Genomic DNA, 24204 nt, shown 5'->3' on the forward strand with positions numbered 1-24204 from the left:
TATAAGTATGCATTACTAGTAATGCCTAGTATAGTCTTGATAATTTAACGATATATGTTGTAATTCTTATGGTATACAAATTCATAGAACCGATTTTTTACTACTGATTTAGAACTCTTATAATAAAATTTTTTAATTAAAGTTGTTTTGTAGTTTATGAGCCATTAAATATAGAAATCTGCAACTACTAAAGAATATAATATATCATTTATGTAGTTAATTTTCACTTTAATTAATTTATTTACTTAATCTGCTTTTGTTAAGCATACAATCTTTTTTTCATTTGATAATAAATACTAATTTAAGTTATTTAAAAATATCTGTTAATAATCTTTCTTTTTTGCTTTTAGTTTAAGATATCAGATAATTTACATAAATAATAAAAATAAAACTCAAAGAAAACAACTTAAGTTGCTACAATGCTTTTCAAAGTTAAAAAATAAAATTTGAAGCTAAAACATGTAAGTCACATTGATAATTCAATTAATATTTCATTAAATTTCAGTTGTTTATTGCATACTAGGCAGTTTTTTTGCGTACATACAAACTACTTTTAAACGCTTAGTCTTTCATTCTGACTCGTCATATAAAAAATACTGCTAACTCTGATCTATTTGATTATTATGTTACATACTGTTTGCTATTTGAAAATCGTCGTTTACTATTTTTTTAAAGAAAGTATTTAATCTATGGTTTGTTTAATATTAAAACAATTAAAAAAACTTTCAGGAAACTTTTGTATAATAACTGATAATATATTCAAGTTCGAACCGCATCAAAAGCAGTATTACTTTTGTAGTAAAGTTTAATGTTTAAAAAAATTAGTTAGTTTTAACTTTAAAATATCATTACTTACATTACATACTTTGTGTTTTAAAATGAAACTTATTGTGTTTAACTTATGACTTTTAAGTCGTTAAAATGTACGTTGCATATAGATTGTATTTACTTGAGCTAGGTTGCATTATTCGAATGTTTATCCATAGAGTAGTATTTATAGAAAATAAATAAAGTTGCATAAAGAAATACGATTTAAGAAACTGTTTTTTCATAATTTGGTATTTCAAAACCTGCATTGCTTAAGAGTTTTCGAGCTTTGCTAATGTTTTCATTTATTTTTTTTTTCATTTCGTTTGAATAAGGATCGAAATCTAAACTCTTTTTTTTTCTTTTAAAAAAGCCTTTCAACTGCGAGGACAGGCAAAGTAACCTATTTTCCAGTACTTCTTTGTCAGGAACTATGGATTTTAAAGGTGAAAAGTTTGTTAAGAGATTTCTTACTTCCCTTATAGGGTCCTTAACAAGGTCTTCATAAACAACTACATACAAAGGAATATTTTTTGAAGTTAAACTCTTTGAAAGAAAAAGAAGTGTATCTTCGTCATATAGTTGAAAGTCTGTTAATTAAAAAAGTAGAATTACAATTCAAAATAATTTTTTTCAAATACCAAGAAATGTTTAAACTACAACAAATTAGTACTATACAAAACTAATAGTATTCAAAAAAGAACAAAGTTGCTTAATTTTATTTATCCTAGAATGAATACGTTAGAAATGTAAACACTAGTTTGTAATAGTTTAAATTTTTAGGACAACAGTCCCTATTTGAAAAATAAACAATAACTTTTTCTACAAAATTTTGTTAAACAAAAAATTTGCATTGAAGTGTTTAAAGTAGCGTCTTCAGTAAATATTATTAAAACAGAAATTTAGCGTTAGTGTAAAACTAAAAAGCTACATTAGGAATTTTTTTCCAAGTGGAAAATTTTTATAATTAAGTAAAATGTTTGCGCTAAAAAGAGAAAAAAAAAAGTTTTTCATAAGATAATGAATATAAGCCTTAACTAAAATATTTTTTTCCCTATATATAAACAGGGTTAACAAAATTTAAATTAATTATAGCTTAGTTTTTTAAATTTTCAAAATAATATACAGTTCTTTAAAACAAATAATTAGAAACAAGATACAGAAAAAACTGTTGTCGATAGAAAGGACTTACTTTGATCAACTTTATTACATTTTTACAAAACTGTTGGTTTACGTAAATGAAATAAAACAGTTTGAAATTTTGTAAAAATAAGAAAATTAATTATGTAGAACAAGGTTTGAAATAAAAAGTACTATTTGGTACTATGGTCGGAACCATAATGGCAAGTATGCTGCAGAATATAAATAAGTATTTCTTTTTACTTTAGAAATATTAAACAAAGGTAAACAGTAATAAAAATAATGAGGGATAAGGGTAACATTAGTAAATAAGAATACTTTAAAACAAAAATTGCTATTAAAAAATATTGTAAGTTGCTACCAAATTTTATGAACCTTGAAAGTTTCCTAATAAGTCAACAACTTAGATTTCGATTAGCTTGATTTGATTTAGTTTTAAATTAAAACATACTTATAGTTGTCTTAAAGTTTAAATATCCCTTGACTAATTAAGATATTTTTCTTAAATATAAAAATCAATAAGCAATACAGTTCTTTTACCTAGTTTTAAAAATAATTTCCTATTTTATTCTGATGGAGCTGAAATAGTTTTATACACCAGTTAGTTTGGTTATATTTATGGATGTCAATTTATTTTCGTATGCAATGTACTAAAGTATGATAAATAAAGTATTAAGTAAGACTGATCTAAGACAACAGCCTAAGATGTTTCTACTATGTTAGTTTTATACTGAATAAACATAAGTGTTCTAAATCATACAGAATAGCCTGGAAACAATTTATGAAAATTATGTTAAACTATAATTTATTTATGTCATTACTACTAAATTTCTTAGAGTAAAATCAAGTACTAATATGTTAAAGTTTAAAGAATATTATCAATGCTTTGCATACAAAAACTCTAAGTTAATAATCACACTATTTCAATAGAATGAAATATCAAAGTAATTTGTATATAAAAACCTTAATTAAAAAAATAAAACTTTAAGTTGAACTGTTTTCAGACTTCTATATAATAGTTTTTAGTTTTATACAGTGTCTTTAATTTGATTAATTTATTGAAAAACTCATATCGTATTTTCTATCTTTGAAAAAAATACTGTGACTTCTTGCAGATATTCTAACGGCTAAGATGAAGTGAACAAAATAAGAACTGAATAGTATAAACATATAAATTATAGCTAGAACTCAATTTTTAGTTTCACAAAAATAGTTCTTAAATTGTTTTAAAGCTTTTAAATAAGAAGTTTCATAATTAATTTGTTTACCTTTTTTGATAATTTCCCTATCAACTACACCAGTATGGCTTGATGTTTTCTGTCGTTTAAATTCAGCTAACATGCTATCGTAAGGGTTTCTTACAATAAAAACTGCTGCATTATATCGATGAAACTGTTGGTCATAAAAATGATCCTTCACAATTACAGTTTGATCGGTCATTTCACCTAAGTACCCTGTTTAAAATTGATAACAGTACTATTTGACTAATTATGTAAACTTAATAAATTTAAAAGCTAAAAAAACTATAAAATAAGCAAATACAGATATATAATTTTTAAAACAAATAGTCAATAATAATAAGTTTAATGAGCAAAATTTTAAAGGCTTAAAAAACTTAGTTTAAGACCTGTTTTAGAAAAAGAACTTGTTGTCATCGAGTCAAACATCACATGCTTAAATTAGCTATCTTAAGCTAAAAAATAATCTTTTAACTGTTTAAAAGTTATACTTAAAAAGAAATTCACAATTAAGGTTTGAAAAAAAAAAAATATTGTGACAATGATTTGAGTAATAAATTAACTTGAAATAAAACTATATTTAAACGGATATAAAAAAAAGGTTAAAGGTAAACTCAGTCATGTTATTTCCAATAATTTCTAAAAAGTACTTAACATATAGTTATAGCTGTTGAAAACTGTGAGCTCTTAGGAAAAGAAGAAATTTAAACTTGTTTCCAATCTGAAAGTTTTCACAATAGTAAATTTGTCTAGATGTTTAAGTTTGACAAAAGAACATGTAAAGTTTATTTCAGTATATGTTATTTTTTGATTATAAAGTTGACGTATTTTAACAAATAAATTATTATATGGCATAATACTTTTGCCAGTGTTATCATTTGAACTGAAAAAAGTTACAAAATCAAAATTTAAAATAAATTATTATTGTTTATAAAGCTGATAATGATAATATAAAAGATAATAATTTTTTCAAAAACTTATTATCACATAGGAAGTAGGGCTGTACCTAAACAATACTTTTAGATCTTTCAAAAAGTATGACTTGGTTAAATTTATAAAAGTATGTTATGAAAAAATGAGTAATGTTTAAAATTAACAGTTATATGCGGTTTACATTTCAACCTTATAACTTCAATTTAAGGGTAGGTGTCAAAAAAGCACGAAGGAACACTTTTACACAGCGTCACTTTTGCACGGAAACACTTTTTCACGGATTGAAACTTTTTTTTAAACTTTTTTTAAATATTTTTTTTCTATTATTGTAACCACTAACCCTTAGCCTTGGTCGGTAACTTTTTTTATTGTTTTTTTTAACTACCACTGTTACCCCTAACCCTTATCTTGGTCGGTAACTTTTTTTTTATTTTTATTACCTATTTTCTTCTTATTTTTTTTTACAATCACTGTTACCCCTAACCCTTGGTCGGTGGTTTTTACTTTACTTTTATTTTTTGTAATTTGTTTTAATTTCATATAATTTATAATCTTAATTATTAATTTGTTTATTTATTTAATTATATTTTACTCTCGTGCAAAATTGACTTTTTTCGCATAAGTTCTTCGTGCATATTTGAATGTGTAAGCATTATCTGCTTATTTTTACTTTAAAAAAAGAAGATATTTTTCTGTAGTGTATTACTTTATAAAGCCGTGCGCGGCTTGAAATGGTGAGTTTTACGAGTATACTTGCGTAGAGTTTTAAAACTTTCAGTGCAGTTTTTTAACATTATTTTGTAGAATGTTAAAACTCTCGTCGTAGTTAAGCGTCGCAGGTTTTTGTTGAAAGCGATTTGCATGTTCATTCACTTTTTGTCCGAGCTGACTATCATTGTTAGCAAGAATACTTACAGTTAAAGCAAACTCTCTATTGTTCTAGCAGGCACTTTTTAGATTCTTTGTGAAAAAGATTTCACTGTTTTTTTTTTAAATTGTGAACTTTTGACTTAGTAACAAACGAGACCTAGAAAGACGTTTACCAGAACGTGTTTCGGTCTAGTTGTGAACGTCACCTAGATTGTATTTTAGCTATTATACGCGCTCAGCTTTTGTTTATTTGGCGATTATTACTCAGCATTGTACTTATATTGTAGTCCGCGGACTTCAGTAAAAACAGTAAACAGTAAACTTACGATTGAATTATTCACGCGATAACTGTTTGATTAATGTCAACAGCATATTTATTACATTTTATACCTGATAAAATAAATGTTTTAGGTTATATAAGTCTTATATTGCTAGTTTTACTTTTAGTTTAGTTTATTACTTTCTATATTATGTTTTAATATTTTCTAATCTCTCAAAAATTTTTTGCGACTTGTTAAGCTAATGAATAGCGAGGAACATAAAAGAAAAGTACTTTTATTATTGTTTTGTTTATTTAAATAACCAGAACTTCTCCAGACTTATAGTCAGTTAAAGATATTTTGAAAAAAACAACTTCATGATAAAAGCTACTAATATAAGCAATTATTTACTTCATTTTTTAACATTTATATCTGATATTAATTAGCTTCCTTTCTTATCAACACACGCTAAAATTTAAACAGATAACAAACCTTTTTCAAAAACTGGTTTGTCTTTATAAATGCTTCCAGTAAAAAAACCCGAAGCCTTTTCCAGAAGATACCGTAACCAGGTATTACCAGAGGACGGAACTGAAGTAAGAAGCACATGTGGCCCTCTATCGTACTTGTATCTATATAAGGTTTCATAGTTTTGCAACAAAAAATAGTTTATTAAAAATTATTTACTAAACACTTTATTAAATAGTTTAGTTAAAGGGCAACAAACAATGAAATTTTACAAGAATTATAATGGTAAATCATTCTGTTTGTCATAAGTAGAAAGTTGAAAATTTAAAAGTAGTGTATAGACTGAAATAAAAAGTTTTAGTATAAAAGTAAAATAATTTATACTATGATTCATATCAAAAAAAGTTCTAATTTTCATATTATATTTAATAAAAATAAATCAGCTTCTTTTAAAACAGAACATTATTATTTTTTCTTAATATTCTGTTTCAAACAGAATTATAAGTTTACTTTAAATATAGATTATTTTAACTTTTTATTTCGGGTCACTATATGAATTTTATTTACCACCTGTAGAACGTTATTTTCAGCTACTGCTTTAATAGTAAATTTTTAAAAAAACTTTATTTGGTTAATTTTTGAAAAGGAGTATTAAATCTTAAAAATAAACTATAAAATTTAAATGAAACTAAGTTCAAAAAATTTTAAGACTGTCGTTATTTATGTAACATTATTTTAACTTTATTTAAAAAAAAAGTCATATGATAAAATAAGTATGTTTTTCTACACTATTTGAAGTATATCAGTTTTGCATTTTATTTATTAAAATTTTTATGATTAAGAAAAATTAAGTTATTTGTTTCCTGTAAACTTTATAAGTCTATGTTATAAGTAGTATTCAATGTAATTTTTTACGAAATTTAAAAATACAAGTTACAAAGTGTAAATTAAAAACCAAAAATCAAAACAATACTTCATATCTGAGCAACGTTTATCTTCTGCTGAAGTTTTATACAAAGTAAACGTGTTCAATTTACTATGTAGCTTGTTTTCTTTTAAAAATGTGGAACAGTTTGTGTTAGATAATTTTTGATCCAAGTTAAACCTTTGTAAAACTCAATGTAACTTAAGTTATTCTTGCATATAAAATTAATTTAATTTACCAATTAATTTTTATTTTAAATTTTTATACTAAAACTGAACATACTTAAGAAACTTAAACTATAGTTTTTAGAAAAACATTGATATGTACCTTTTACTTATATGTACCTATTAATAGGTACCTTGATAGTTTTTATTAATATAATGTTTATACCGTAGCTTAAAGCATTTAATTTTAGTCGATTTTAATACTTTTGTAAAACTAACTTTTTTGAAAATATACCACATATGCAATCATCAAATAAGTTAAAACCGGATACTGCAAAAGAATTATTTTCGCAATAAGTAAAACAAGACAGAGTGGTTTTCTGAGAAGAATGTACCCAGTTTTCATCTAAAAATTCAGTAAAATATTCGGTACCTATAAAACAGCCTAATAGGTTGTCTTGAAAAGAGATAGGCTCTGAAATTAAAAAAAAATGTTGAATTAAAAATCATCATTAAGTTTTTATACTAGCATATTTAGTTTATCACTAACCATAATGCATTTCACTGCACTACACGTATATGTTAACAATAATGGCAGTAATTTTTACAGCTTTATAAAATCTAATTGTGCTGATTTTATTAGTTTTTTTAACTAACCTTGTAAAGAATATATTTATATTTTTCAAAAAGAATAATAAAACTAAAGTAAAGTACACGTTTAATACCTTGTAATTGATTTTAAACTACAACAGTAAGACGTTTAGCTATGCATGCATGATTATAATATATGCTAGAGATTATTTTATATTTAAAGTTATTGAAAAAAAGAGTAAAGTGGAAATGATATTAATATGATGATTTACATATGATAATTGAAACTTTTAGTTTTGTCAAATAAAGATGTTTAAATGCTATTTTTAATCATAAGTTTCAATATTTAAAAGATAAATTGTTTAAGTTTTAAATTTTAATTATTAAAATATTCAAAAATTTATAAAACATTGCTCTTTTTGGAAACAAACCTTGACTTGAAATTTGTACAAAAAGAGGAATATTGTTGTACTTTTACTAACTTAATACATATATACAACATAGGTATATAAAGTTTTATTGATCTTTAAAAAAAGTAAACATTTTCAAATTTATTAAATTACAAAACACTATAGAAAAGATGTAAAAAACAATGAAAAATTAAAAGTTTTAAAAGGTAGTTGACCGCGCCAAATGTTTGTACATTTCAATAGCTTTTTTGACGTTGATGGGTGCTACTTATTTCTTTAGAAATCAACTGAACTTTTTCATAACAAACTTTTAATTTTAAAAAGCTTAACTTACAAATAAGTAGAACAAATACAATAACTGTTGATAATGTTATTCATAAAATCTTATGTAGGACTGTTTAAATAAGGTTTGCTGTCTTCATTTCTTTAGCTTGTTTTCTTTAACTTAAAAGTTTTGCTGCAATTAAAATTGACTTTTCTATTGTTTAGTGACAATGATGTTAATTTTTTTTACTGAACAATAAAAGAAAAAAATCAGCGACAAAATCTAGACTTTTATTTGCCATGTGATAAGCTCAAATTTTGTTGACAAGAATTTTTGATCATATCACTTCGATCATCAGACCAAAGCTCTCGGTAGACAGTCAACTGAGCGCTAAAAAAGTTCGGTCTTGGTCTACGAAAAAACCTATAGTATAAAATTTCTGTATGAACTACTTTTGAGTAGTTTAAGAAACTAGGTATTAAAACCTATTACTCATGTCGTGTACTTTTATTGGTTCTGTAGGGGAAACTATTAAGTTACAAAAGTTTTATCTAATCAGTTTTTAATTACTAAATATTTAACTTAAACGTTATAAAAATTAGAAGTTTTGTATTGGCAAAAGTTTAAGTTATTAGAATATAAACGATAAAAATTATATTAACAGTATTTAAATCAGTAAAAGATATTTGATTGAAATTAGTCAGTAGGTTTTCAATAATATTAGTTTCATATTTGTTATGTTGTATTCAGCAAGAGTAATTAATAGTAAAACGAGTATAGTTGTGGAACTAATAAAGTTTAACTTTCTAAACGTAACCGAAAACAAACTAAGTAGAATCATAGTATATGCTAACTAAAAGTTACGAAGTTTATTTATTTTTATTAACTTTTTAAATCAAATTATGTGGTCGTTTATCGAAAATAACAAAAAATATTTTCCTAGTTTAAAAAAAAGTAAAACAATGTTTGTAAATCTATTTATTATTAATTAAAAACTGTATTTTAATGTTAATCTACACAAACCTCTATTAAAAGGTGACGTAATATAGTACAAGTCTACACTTTTTTTTCCTCCACAAGTATCTTTTGGACTTCCTATACACGTAAGGTTACAATCATAAGCATTTTTAATATGCATAAAATTTCTTACGTCATTTCCACAATAACAAGTAGTGTGATGTAATCCCGCGTAATTTGTATTTCTGTTCGAGATCTAAATTAATTAATTGTATATTTGAAAGTTTTAAGTAAATATTAACTTTTCAAAATGTTAAACTTTTGACAACTTGTTTTAAACTGTGATAAAAATAATCATCAGTAACATTGTAAAAACTTTAATACTGATACCAGTACAAAAACAACTGTTTATAATTTACTAAAAAGAGCAAAAGTTTTTTTGCCACTGGTATTGTAAATATTATTTAAATTATTGTTATTATGATTATTATTAATATTGTTATTATTATTATTGTTGTTATTATATATTCAAAGAAGTAAATAAATAGAAAATATGTAAAACATAAACTAAACCCATTAATGACTTAATGAGTAGTTACAATATCTGTTTAAAATAAGAATTTATCATCCTTTTGATTTTTTTGCATGTCTGTTTTATAGTTATGCAAAAAAGATTTACTATTTAAATTGCTTAACATGTAGTTTTGCTTAGTTATTTTAGACCTTTTTAGTTAAAAAATTGATTTAAATTTTAAATTTTAATCAAAAATGTGCTTTGGTTTTATTTTGTAAACTTATTTTGCGTGTAAGCGTATTGCTACGGTGAAAAGTTCAAGACAAAGGCGGAAATTACAATAAACTATCAAGCTAATTGAATAAAAAAAAACGACGATTGAATATTTTATAGGCTTTAGATGGCTACACAATTTTTTATAACTTTTACACTAGTCTGTTTTAGTCTAAACATTTTCAGGTAATAACAATCAAGTAGTATAAAGTAAATTATCCTAATACTTTTGAGCTTTTAAGCAGTTTAATAAATAAGTTGGGAACAAACTAAAATTTGTTACGATTTCTAAGTTTTAAAAGTATTTATAAGCGCGTTTTTGAATGTAAACAAATTTTTTTTTGATGTTTTTCGAACTAAATTACTTTTAAGTAATGATTGAATAACAATTTACATTTAATCTATTCTATAGCTTACAAGATGTTTTAGAAAGATAATGTTACACTTACTAGCTCAACACATGAATCAGTTTATTTTATTATGAAACTTGCATACTGAAGCATTTGTGATTTTCTTCTAAGTATAAAGTTATATACTTATTTGTCTTAACTAAAAAGATTGCTCAATTTACTGAAATGTAAAGAGCTTATTCAAATAAAGGTGTGCAAATTAGATATTTTATTCACGATCTATTCGGTGGCAAAAAACTGCGACCTTTTCATTGTTATGTGCAGTTATTGTTATGTGCAGTTTAATATTTTTATTTTGCTTGAAGAGGTCGCAATTTTTTTTTCACCGAAACCGGTCGTGAATAAAATATTTAAGTTGCACAACTCTATTTATAAAAGTTGTAAAAATATAGTTGATACATAGGCTTTTATTCAAAACTAACAATAAAATTGGATAAATTCCGTTAGCTTCAAAATATGTTATTATGTAGAAGTTTTAAATATTATGTTTAAGTTTATATATTTTTTAACTTATGTAAAATCAATTCTATTTATTAAAAAAATGCTGTTAGTGTTGTCCGACTTGAAGTAAAAGTTCGTAAATGTATATTTCAAAATCTGTTGATATTCTGAATTTTGGTAAACATAGATTCTAATTTTTAAGTTTAAGTATCTTTTAAGTAAACTTATTCAATAAAAGAAAGAACAAATGTTTTAAATCATACTAAAATAGTTATATGAATACTTATAATTTTTTTTCCTTGAGTTTATAATAGCACTTTTTTTTATATTTTTAGGTCATACTTAAAAACAAATTTGAAAAGAAATATCAACAACTGCTTTAAATTGTTTTTAATCTTTTAAATTTTTAACGCTTTAATTTATGATTATAGCTTAAATGTTTTATATTATTAAAGCTACATTAGTTTTTACTTATTCTGATAGTTAGTATATAAAACAAGCTGTTTTTGAAATGACCATAAAACTTAAAAAAAATTTTTAGACTTGGAAACATAAACACAACATTTTTACCAATACTTATATGTAAAAATAAACGTCTGGCTTTACAAAAAATTACCAATGGAAGTAATCTTTCAGTAATGTTACACTGCGTATATTCTTTACTTCTAAATATTGAATTAAAATGATTAATTTATTTAAAAAACTAAAATTAAAGGTACACTATCAAAATCCAACCGCGTTCAAAATACACCCGATTTTTTTTATGTTTTATTTATTTATTAATTTATTTTATACATTTTTTGATTTTTTTTTGTTTAATTTTTATTTATTTTTCACTATCACTGTTACCCCTAACACTTACCCTTGATCGGTGAGCGGTTCTCGAATTTGACTGGATGGATTTTGATCGCGGGTGGATTCTGGACGTCTCACAAATTAAAAAAATATTATAAAAAAAGTACATTGTTAAAATATGTAGTTTTTATATTTCCAAAATTATTTTTATATTTTATTAAAATTTTATTTAATTTTTCAAGTAGTAAAAGATTGTATAAAGTGAAAAAAAAATTTATCCATTAAAGCAAAATACTATTAGCTTTAATTGGTCTATTTTTATTTAAATTATTAGTAATAACAGTCTAGAAATGACTTTAACTTAATATTAGTAATTTCTTGAACGTAAATTTTCCAAAATTTCACCTTTTTGAACAGTACTCAATGCAGTTATTTTTGTTAACTTTTTTACCGAAATCTATTTCAATTCTATTGAATCTTTTCGGAACGTCAGCAAGTTCAAAACAGCCAAAATGTTTACCTGTTTTTTATTAGTTTCGGTAGATTGGAAATAAACTATAGTTAAAAACTATAAAAAAGTATGTACATTAATAAGAAAATTATATTAAAAGTTATTTTTTATTTAAAAGCATTATTTTTAACATCTCCACTTTTTCACCTAACAAAAAGGTATAAGCATAAAAACTCGAAAGTATTGTTAAGAATAGGCATTGAAGTTTTTAAAATGTTTTGTTTAAGTAGCGTAAACAATTTTTTAACAAAGTAATAGAAAACTGAAAACTGTTTTAAGAGAAAATAAAATCACTACAAACTTATTCCTTAAAAATGTTATGAATAAAATCTTTAAAAAGTTATAATGTATTAACAAGTTTCAAACATTAAAACAATTATTTTTTATGTAGCTGTAACACAATGTTTTAAAAACATCTATACAGAACTCTCTTTTAATTAGTTTATATACACTTTTTAACATTTTGTATACACCATAAAATTAACGATCTATAAAACTATGTATTTTTTTATACCGAAAAGAGTAGTTGTTTAGACAATTTAGAATAATTATCTTGTAAATAGGTCATAAATTTTTTGTTAGTAATTAATTTTAAGTAATCTTTAGCCTTATTGTAACTCCACCTGAAGTTTTTTGATTAGCGGTTTTGGTCTATTTTCTTAACGTAAAAAAAAAATTAAATAAATTTTTTTAAAAATCACTAAATGATATTATTTCAAAAATAAATTGAAATCGAAGATCAAATCAATAGTTTAAAATTCAAAAAAAAAAAAAGTTATTGAAAACAAAGTATTATAGTTCAGTTATACAAAAAATAAAAACAATATTACTCTTTGGTGTTTTTACAGCTGTTTTTTTTTAAATAATGCTACTTAAGTTATTTTTGCGGCTGTTTTTGTTTAAGTAGTTTATTATTACGCAATTATATATATCACAAAATATACTTAACAAACTTTAATATATACTTAAACAAGTTTAAAGTAAAAGCTTCATTTTACAACGAATAAATTAAAAAACTGAAATGAAAATAAAATAAGTTACATTTTATAAATAATTTATAGGTAAGTAATAAATAAAGTGAACTGTTAAAAAAAAATTACTCTATATACTACTTTTAAAATTTTGTTTAATACAAAACGTCAATAATTAAAATAAAATATTAAGTTTTACTTTTAAAATGACCATAAACAAAAATTTATTTAAAGGTCATTCAAACAAATGTATTAACTCGTTATAAGCCTTAAAAGTCTATCAGTATAAATTTACAAAAATACTAAACTATAATAAAAAATTGATGAAAATATGTAATAAGAAAGTAAGACGTTTTTAGCTATGACCTGAAAATAGAGTAATTTAAAGTTAAAACGTTGATTTAAATGAAACTGTTTATGGTTTATTGATTTGGGTGCAGGACTATTCAAACTCGGACAATTCAAATTCTTAAAAAAATTTGGAACGGCCACAAATAAAAAAGTTATGTATATTTGTCAAAAACAAAAAGTACATATGTTGATCATATTAATATCTACAAGAATTTTTTTTCTTTTTTCAAAAAATTAAATTTTTTTTAAGATATGGTTTAAAAAAAGTAAAAATCATAGTTATTTTTAGTAATTTTAAAATATCTTGAAAAACACTTAATTTTTGCAAAAAGAAAAAAAAAAGCTTATAGATATTACTAAGAATTACATATGAATTTTTAATTTTTGCAAATATACATTACTTTTTTATTTGTAGCTGTTTTAATTTTTTCTTAGAATTTGAATTGGCGGAATTTGAATTGTCCAAATTTTAGTAGTCATGTAACCATTGATTTACATAAAATTTATTTAATAATTTTATTCCTAAAAAACTACTAAACATTTAGTGTTTTATAACATCTAGATTTGGGATTTAATACTTAAACTTAAAAACTTATAGTCTAATTAATCAAACCTTAGACTAACTAGCCATTTTTATACTAAAAAGTATATAACTTTCCTATATAGTTTAAAATGTTAACTTTTAAAGTTTAGAAAACACCATAATACATTATAAGGGCAAAAGAAGGTAGTAGATTGATTTATTGATTATAATAAAGTCCTGCCTTTGGGAAATAACTTCAACACTGTCACCAAAAAGTTATAACTAAACTTGAAATGTTTGAAAGATGAAAAATTAGTTTTGTTAAGTGTTACTTTTGAATTTAAGTACTAATCAGTTTTCAAAAATTGTTCAGAAGGTTGATAAAACAAACAAATGTATCTTTTAATTGTTTTTGCATACTTAACGCACATTTAAAAAAAAATTAAACACATTATGAATAAAATCAATCCGGGCAAGCTTAAAAAAAAACAAATCAACTTGGTATTTCGAGAAATGACATAGTTTTTAGAACTTTTAAGATCTTGAATTATGTTTTGAACACTAATCCGTATACAGAAACAGTTTTTCTACTTAATTTAATTTTATATTTTACTTTATAACTGCTTAAAAGCTTATTTTTTTGTTATAATAGTTATAATATCAAGTAGCTTATATTTTTTGAACCTTAACATGAATTCAACTTTTAATATTATGATTTTGCTAAAATGATATCTTTAAATTATAATTTTTATTTTGTTTGTTGTTTTTACATATAAATTCCAGTTTTATTTCAAGTTAAGCCACAGTTTTCAAGCACGAGCATAAAGTTAATTTTATAGGCAAGTTTCTAAATTTTTCAAAAAACATAAAACTTTAATGTCAATTATTTTCCTTATCTTAAAAGCTATCTAAAATATTTTTATTTTATTTTAGAGAACGCACCTTTGTCTTTAAATTAAAAAAAAGAAATTTGGTTTTGGGTTTGAATTATTTCATGGGGTCCCTCAAAAAAAAAAGTTTTTTTTTTATTATGGTATTAAATCCAAAAATAAATATAATAAGAAGAAGAAGGTTTAAGATAAGGAAAATAATTTACATTAAAGTTTTATGTTTTTTGAAAAAATTATAAATTTGCCAATAAAATTAACTTTATGCTCGTTTTTGAAGCATGTTTATATTAAAAAAGTTGCAGATTTTAATATTCAACAACCGATCTCTTTGATTTATTTCAAACGAATGAAATATTGTCTTGATAATAAAATTAGAGTAAATAAACATTTATAATAATAGTTTTTTAAGCTTTAATTTATTTTTTGTAACTATTTAACTAGTCATTATAAATATATACCAATTCTGACTTATATATTTAAAGTCTTAAATAAGTTTTTATTGACATGAACTTTAAGGTGGCAGAAAGTCTGTAAAAACAACACAAAATAAAAATTTCATTTATATATTTTATATTTTTTCATAATTATAATTTTTTCATTAGATTTTATCTGTTTTTACCGCTTGTATATTACCAAGCTACTTTTATAATACTTAAAAAAAACCTAAATTATAAGACATTAGCTTAGAAATGACATTAAAAGTCCAAAATTTAACCTTTTTAGATATAAACAAAAATTAAACTAAAACTTGTAAATTCTTGTTAAATAATTAAAGAAAACAAAGTATTTTAGATAAATAAATAAATATATACAAAAAAGTTCTACAGAACAGAAAGTAGCTAACTAACTTTCGCATCTTAAATTAGTTACATTTTCATCAAAGACAGTATCAGTTTCTTTTTTTTGTTGAGTAAACAATTTTCTTTTATTGCTGGGGACATCAAGCAAACTTTTGTTTTTGTAAGTTTTTAATGGTTTAGTACCAAGATCAACGTTATTTATAACACTATGCCTTTTATAATTGTTGGGCGTGTTAGATAACTTTTTTTCTTTAACTTTGTTTTGATAAGTTTCCACCCCATAGTCAAGATGGTTGGGTGATAAACTATCTTTTGTATATGTTTTGATATTTTTTACTTCATCAAAAACTAAATCTTCAGTTTTATAAAAAAATGGATCATTTTTTTTATCTTTAAAACGTTTGGTTAGGTTCTTTGTCTGGATATCTCTTAAAAATGTTAAAATTTACTACATTGTATAAACTTTTAGTTTAATTTTTTTAAATAAAATTGATAGTCTAAAAATGTAACAAATATTTATAATACTTTTAAAAAAGTCTATAAATATACTTTACAGCTTGTTCTAGTGCTTATATACAAAAAGAATTAATATTTTTAACTTGTTTTCAATTTAAGGTACATTTAAATAAGTTTTTTGAAATTTCAAAAAGTAAATAAAACACGCATAAATTATAGTTATCAGTTTAAAATTTTTGAATATTATTATTAACAGTTTATAGAAAAACAAAACCAATTTAATGAATTTAATTTCATAAAGTATTTTTCAGTTTAAGAAACTTGTTTAGTTCAGGTACTTTATAGTAAACTATTATGGGCATAGGGGGGGGGTGAACAACTTTTTTTGGTTTTTGATCTTATTTTATATAGTTTTTACTAAGCTACAAGATGCTTTTTACAGATTTAAAAAATTCAAAATATTTTTTGAGATATAGCCGGTCAAAGTCGGAGCCAACAATAGGTTCCTTTATGCGAGGCGCAAACTAAAACGGCAAAAATAGACTATTTTACTAAAAATCTATCTTCTCCTACGTTTTTCGAGATAACTACCTCAAACTTTCAGGAAATGTTCCTTAATATATTTAGAAAAGTTGTCGGAAGGAATTTTGAAAAAAATAAAAATTTTATATAAAAAATAAACAAAAAAACAGTTTTTTTAGTTTTTTTGTTATCGAATTTTTGTTTTTTAATTTTTTTTTCAATTCTGTTCGGACAGAATTTTCTAAATACTGCAAGGAACATTTCCTAAAAACTTGAGGTAGTTATCTCAAAAAACGTAGGAGGAGTAGATTTTTAGTGATTTCTAGTTATTTGCCGTTTTAGTTTGCGCCTCCTATAAGGATCCTATTGTTGCCTTCGTCTTTGACCGGCTATATTTCAAAAAATATTTTGAATTTTTTAAATCTGTAAAAAGCATCTTGTAGCTTAGTAAAAACTATATACAATAAGATCAAAAACCAAAAAAAGGTGTTTATCCCCCCTATGCTCTTATATCAACTAAAAAAGTTGTTAATAAAAATATCAATTAATAGTTTTTAAAGAGAACTTTTTATACAACAAAAAATAAGTGTATTGTTTAGTTTGACATATGTTTAAGTTGTAGTACATTCTATATTGTTTTCGAATATAAAATGTTATAGATTGCTGAAAGTAACATTGAATAAAAATACTAAAAACAAAACAAATAAATCTGTAGCTATTTGCTAATAGACGTGTTAATATCAGAATACAATAATCTCAAATTTTTGTTAGAAAACGCTAGAAACAAAAAACAGATAAAACTCAATAAAAATAGGTACTTTAAAACAATTTTAATGTTTTATTAATATATGTTAATTGGAAATATTTTTATAATAAATCATCATAATTACTTGGTTCAAGTATAACAAAATTAGATTAAAGTTTAAAAAAACCTGTGAACTGCTTTTTCTTTTTGATTTTTGCTTATTGTAACGTAGAAAAAAATTACTATCACAAAAGTTGTTGCTAGTTTGACGTATTTTGATACCATACGATTCATTTTATTTTTGTTTTTACTACCTGAAAACACGTTATTTGATACTGAATGCCTTATTTGACAAACATATTTTTATAATTTTTAATGAATAAAAGAACACTCAATTTTTTTCTTTCCAACATATTTCGTCAAATTCTCTTCAGTGAAATTGCAACTGAAACAATACAATAAACCACAACAAGTATATATACAAAAATTTTACAAGTAATTAACTAATCGATTAAGTAAACGTAGATGTAATCAACAAAACCTTGAAAATCAACACAAAATAGTCTTAACTAAATAAGGCTAAAGTGTAGTCAAATTCTTTCTTTTTACATAAATTTGGTTTATCTAAATGTATTAAAATGACTTCAAGTCTAATTAATTCTAATGTATTTGAACATTGTCGCATTACACTGAAATTAGATAATGCAAACTTTTTTCCACAATTTGGATTATTCACAAGGTGTTCTGCTATCGCAGATTTTTTTATTGCATTTTTGACTGCAACACTCTTTTTGTCTCTTTTGTCTTTAATATACGAAGTGATACACTTAGGAACATGTTCCTTTATTCTAGTTGTGAGGTGTCGAGAAGTTTGGCCAATGTAGCTGCTGTCACAGCAGCATTTTAACTTGTAAACTTTAAGACTTTATTTTTTTTTAGTTTTTCCTGACCTTGTGGTAACCCTGATTAAGAAAGAAAGGGGGTTTAAAGGGTTGACTGTTGGCTTAGAGACCTTTGGCTCTGAATGCGAGCACTCTTTGCTAGAGTCTGAACCATAGTGTCTGGTAGACACTCTGGATTTGGACTAATGATACGAGACATATTATTTTGTTATAGTTGGAAATTTAGTTAAACAAAAACTCTTTTATAACTATGATTAGGTGTAGTATACAAGACAAAATAAATGTATACGCTGTTTATGAAATAACTTTGCAATAAATAAAATAAAATTGTAAAAGTTAGTTAACAGGTATTTTTAAACAAAAAACTCAAAAGTAAACCAGTTTAAAACAAATTAAAAAAACTTAAAGAGAATAAAGTAGTAAAATTAGATCAATATTACAATAAAAAACTCAGGTTTAAAAAATCGATTAAATTTTATAAACTGTCATGAATTTTAAAATCAATTGTATTAAAAATAGAGAAAATAAATAAGTTTGACATATATCACACTAAAGAACTTAGGTTCAAAAAAATCAATAAAATTCTATAAATACTGTAAGAAAATTTTTACTGGCAATACACTGTTCACAAAAGTATATGAGTTTACTGGATGTTAATTGTCACTGTGCAATTTTTGCTGCAACAAGTTAGTTCACAGTTCACACTCTACTACAGGGGAGCCGATCATTTCTAACCCGATTTATTCTAACCCGATCACTTCTAACCCGATCACTTCTAACCCGATCATTTCTAACCCGATCACTTCTAACCCGATCACTTCTAACCCGATCACTTCTAACCCGATTATTTCTAACCCGATCACTTTTAACCCGATCTTTTCTAACCCGATCATTTCTAACCCGATCACTTTTAACCCGATCACTTCTAACCCGATCATTTCTAACAAGATCATTTCTAACCCGATCACATCTAACCCGATCATTTCTAACCCGATCATTTCAAACCCGATCACTTCTAACCCGATCATTTCTAGCCCGATCGTTTTTAACTCATTTTACTTATATTACGTTTTTATTTTTTAATCTGGATTTCATGCAAAAACAAACTATTCTTAATGAAGTTGTTAAAATAATAAAAAAAAAAAAACTTTTATCCACTTTAAAACATAATGATTTTAATGTGTGACGTAAATATATTTATAGTATAAATTATAATTTTAGTATTAACTTAACATAATCTTAATATATTTTTGTTACCTCATTTTTTGATTTTGTATCCTACAAATAATTTTAGTTTTTTTCTATTATTTTTTTTTGTTTGTTCAATACACTTTAAGAGATGTTTTTCGTTAATCATATACAATTTACTAAATTGTTTACTTTAAAGTATTTTGAACTCTTCTTTGTAGGATTTTAAAATAAGCAGTGATAACTTTATTTTAATTGGATCTAATTGTAATTAACGTTACTACAATAGTTTTAACATAAGCAAATTTTAAAAAGTGAACTCTTACAATTGTAATATTCAGATACAAAAGCTTTTATATTACGGTTTAAAAACTACATTTAAAGTCTGACGTAAATGTTTCATTATTGCTTACTAATGTATTAACCTTTTATAGTAGGGTAGTTTTAACTTTCATCTTAATAACTTATACAAATTGTTATGCAACTTGCATAGGCCTGTTAAGATAATGGAATTCAAACAAACATTAGAAGAAGTTAAAAACTTTTGTTATATTAAGTGGAAAAGCATGGTTTTTAATAGAAACTAGCTATTGAATAGTTATGTCATATAACTAAACCGCAAAAGTTTTGTCATGTCGATTGACCGTCTAGATTTTACATCATTAATAAATTTCTATTTAGTTTTAGAGTAGTTAAACACTAATAGTTAAACAGACAAGTTTATTTGTATAATAAGTTCGAGGGTAATTAAATCTCGCCTATGTTTTAATTGCGACTTAAATTAATACTTTAATAGACAGACATTTCTTTAAAATTACTTTATTATGAGCAATTGAATTAACGTAAGTAAAAACAAAATAAGTAGTAAAAATAAAACATTTTGAAATAGAATAATAAATTAAATATAGTTAAATTAAATATAATTAGGAGCAGAATTTTATAAAAACTCAATTAAGTTTTTGTTTCTTTTAATCAAAAATTTTTCCATATGATTGTTACACAAAACATATTTATTTTTTATTCATTACAGTAAAGCCAGCTTGCAGTCTATTAACTTTATTCTCGGTGGTTATTTGAACCTCTAAATTTCTATAAATATGGTGAGTTTTTTCTTAATTAAAAAATTTAAACCTATATAATAGGTTTCACAATACAAACTGGTTTTATTATAAGTTTTTAAGTTATATAGTTTAATCTAATAATTTATACTTACATTTCATATTTAATGATCGCTAAATAATCTAAAACTTTTGTGTTTTTGAAAACCTGTGAAACAATAACTTTAAAAAGATATCAAGAAAATTATTTTAGAAATATCTACTATTAATCGTGAGAATAATTGTGTTTTTGCAACTATAAATTTTGAAAACTTTTAAATTTTTAAGAAAAATGTAAATTTATTTTGCCCTACATAAATTTTATTTAAAAAGAAAAAGAAAAAATGCGTAATAATAAGTTTTCGACATTAAACTTTCATAGTAAAGTTTATTATAATAAATTATAACTTAATTACAGTTAATATTTATATACAAATTACCAGTTGATTTAAGATTAAAATTAAATTAAAGTTCGAGTAAATGACAAGTTCTGGATATTTAAAAAACCTTCTACTTCTACTTTTGGCTTTGTATTAAACAGTATACACTTTCGTTTAAAGAACTTAGAATTTAATGATATTAATTTTAAATGAAACCATCATTATAATTACAGTTACTTAATTTCATTAACTGTGTTATTTAAAGTTTCATAAATTAATAATATTATATGTATTATATCAATACTGATATTAATATTTTTAAAAAGTTGTATTTCGTATAAATTCTCCCTGAATTTGGAGGCAAATTGGTAATCTGGTTTCTACACTTAAAAATATATATTAACAATAAAGAATCATTTCAAAAGAAAGTACAGAATAGACTTTAACCGCTGCGATACTCATTATATTTCTTACATTGACGACTATCAAAACTAAATATTTAATCATTAGAATACAAAAGACTTATACATTTTCTAATGCTTTTTAAAACTAATTAACTACACTTAATTAATAATCCAATTTTAAACCTTTTTGTCAAAACAATAAATGAACCAATTAAAATCAACAATTAAATTTTAACAAAAGCTATCTGAACATAAGGTTTATTTTAAACAAAATAAACTAAACTTCAAAAAAAAAATTTTTGAGACTAATTTGTTTTTAAAACAAATCCTTATCTTAAAAAAAAAATGTAAACATGTTAATACAGATCGGTTAAATAAATCTCGGGTTAGATATGATCAAGTTAGAAACGATCGGGTTAGAAATGATCGGGTTAGAAATGATCGGGTTTAATTGGGTTAGAAGTGATTGGGTTAGAAAAGATCGGGTTAAAAGTGATCGGGTTAGAAATAATCGGGTTAGAAGTGATCGGGTTAGAATTGAACGGGTTAGAAGTGATCTGGTTAGAAATGATCGGGTTAGAAGTGATCGGGTTAGAAGTGATCGGGTTAGAAGTGATCGGGTTAGAAATGATCGGGTTAGAAATGATCGGGTTAGAAGTGATCGAGTTAGAAGTGATCGGGTTAGAAATGGTCAGGTTAGAAATGATAGCGAGTTAGAAATGATAGTAAACCCTACTACAGTCCTTCTGCTCAAATGATTAGGCTAGCTGATGATTAGTCGCTATAGCAACTAATTTCAAATTTCTTCTAGTAAAACTTGTAAACATCCTATTTGTTGTTTACAAACTTGCCAGACAACAGAGTGTTTCCAATTTAAAGATAAAACAATTTATTATCAAATAAGGTTCCTTTACAAAATTGTTTTTATTTTTTCATAAAAAGTATTAATGAAGGATAATTTAATAAATATGTTTTAATATTTAAGTTTTTATGACAACTAAATGTCTCAAGAAAACAAATACCCTTAGGCTTACATCTTTAAATAAAGTAAAAAGTGTTGCAAAAATCAACTGTCATTTTTATGCATTTATCTATGGTATTATTTGTTGTTGTTTTAAGTGTTTTATTTAATTTTTTTAACTCTTTAACTAAATATTGATAAACTAAGTTTTGTCTAACGTATAAAAACGGCTAACCTTTGTACTAAAATCACAAATAAACTTTCTAGATAATATCAACAGTTACTTACTTAATCTTTAATTTCCTTTTATATTTTACCAATTGTATGCACAAGTTTTGTTATTGTGGTAATAAGTTTATCAATAATTAATTTAAAAAAAAATCTAGATATACATTTAAAGAGATAAGTATAGTTTAAATTGTCATTTTAAACTTTGCTATAATTTTTTTTATTAGCAGTAACCTATACTACTGTTTTCAAAAATATAAAATGTGGCCAGAAATATATAAGAACATTTTCCAACAACTGATATTTTTTAGATTTTTAAAAATAGTTCAACATACGCTTGCAGTTAGTTTTTCTAATGTTATAAAACTTGTGATTTTTATTAAAAAACTCTAAAGCTGAATGGTTTATTTTTGTTATAAAGTACCGTCATAATCAAGTTTAAATTTGAAAATATAACCAACTTCTATCAAAAGACAAATAACTTTGTTGTAGACAAAACAGTTTTAAAAGGCATTATAAAAGTATTTTACAGTTCACGCAGAAACATCTTTAAAAAGTTTAAATTTTTAGCATACTTCAAAATACGTAAATAAAAAAAAATGGAGAGGAGACATTTTTGAAGAATTTTAAAAACCTTTAAAAATAGTTTACATTTTTTTTGTAATCAGAATAGTTTTAAAGCATTTTTTGCTAAAAAAGAAAATTATTTAACAAAAAATGCTTTCCTAAGCTTTATTTGGCCTTGAAAATAATAATAACCAAGTTAAATTTTTATTAAGCTACTAAAAAAGAATCACATTAACAAAAATAAAACATCATAAACAAAAATAGTTTTTTTTGAAAAGTCTACTTAACTGTTATAACTTTTTAAACAAAATCTTAAGTAAGTTTTTGAGAAGAAATGAAATATTACTTAGAATATACTTTGTTTTAGGCTTTAGTAAAAATAATTTTAACAAAGCTACTTGAAAGGTTTAAAGTTTTAAACTTCAAAAAATCTTAAAGTATTTATTTATCAAATTAGCTTTTCACATCAAAAAACATTTTTTAACGTATTTATCAGCTATCTTTAAATTAAAAGTAACCTGCTAACCACTCATGTATAACTTACTTGTATAACAGAAAGCTGCCTAACTGCAATATATAGGTTTTATCAAAGATTCCAAGCAACGTGTTATATGAACTGCTAAAACTTTGAGCGATTAATAAATGTTACCGCATAACGGTAAAAATATTTAAGTAACACTTTAACTAAGCTTTACGATATACCAGTTAAACTTTATCATTGATGTTTAAAACTGTTTTTGTTTTTCAGAAACAAATGAAAATGTAGTTTTGGTCAGAATTGCCATTTTTATCTATCTAAACCTTATACATATCTAATAGAAGAATTACACACTATTTGTGGTATAAATTTAGATTTCAAGCTTTATTACTTTTTAAAATTTGGAGCTTAGTTTGTTTTGATAAAAATACCAGACTTTAAAAATACTGTAACTCCTAATAAAATTTTTATTTTACCAATTATACTTCAAAAAATGCTTTGTTTAGCATAAAATAAAATGGGGTAGCTGTCTAAATTGCGCGAGCGTACAAAATTGCACAAAAATATTTTTGCACAAAGATACTTTTGCACGAGGGGATAAAATTGCACGGAGACACTTTTGCACGAGCAGACAATTTTGCACGGGTTAATTTAGTTTGGTTTTACTTTTTAGTTTCTTTATTATTTTTATTAATTTTTTTATACTATCACTGTTACCCCTAACCCTTACCCTCGGTCGGTAAGTTATTTTTATTATTTTATTTTTTTT

General features: G+C 23.9%; 1 protein-coding gene across 1 annotated transcript; it reads right to left on the reverse strand.

The window, feature by feature from the left end:
- Window positions 1–1032: 1032 nt before the first annotated feature.
- Window positions 1033–17532, reverse strand: LOC145832304 (sialate:O-sulfotransferase 1-like). Its single transcript, XM_082939622.1, has 9 exons — window positions 17418–17532; window positions 15556–15935; window positions 11867–11981; window positions 9095–9273; window positions 7085–7280; window positions 6690–6821; window positions 5741–5880; window positions 3216–3401; window positions 1033–1397 (listed from the first exon to the last, which is right to left on the reverse strand). The coding sequence occupies exons 1-9, from the start codon at window positions 17522–17524 to the stop codon at window positions 1033–1035; spliced, it is 1800 nt and encodes a 599-aa protein (XP_082795748.1). The 5' UTR covers window positions 17525–17532.
- Window positions 17533–24204: the final 6672 nt, after the last annotated feature.

Source organism: Thalia democratica, chromosome 3 (genome assembly GCF_965202585.1).
Source record: "Thalia democratica chromosome 3, ktThaDemo2.hap1.1, whole genome shotgun sequence".
NCBI lineage: Eukaryota > Metazoa > Chordata > Thaliacea > Salpida > Salpidae > Thalia > Thalia democratica.

Coding starts and splice junctions, on each gene's coding strand:
- LOC145832304 (XM_082939622.1), bottom strand. CDS start 17,524: ATGAATCGTATGGTATCAAAATACGTCAAACTAGCAACAACTTTTGTG. Junction 15,936..17,417: donor AAAGAAAAAGCAGTTCACAG/GTTTTTTTAAAC, acceptor AACATTTTTAAG/AGATATCCAGACAAAGAACC. Junction 6,822..7,084: donor TGTGGTATATTTTCAAAAAA/GTTAGTTTTACA, acceptor AGTTTTACAAAG/GTTTAACTTGGATCAAAAAT.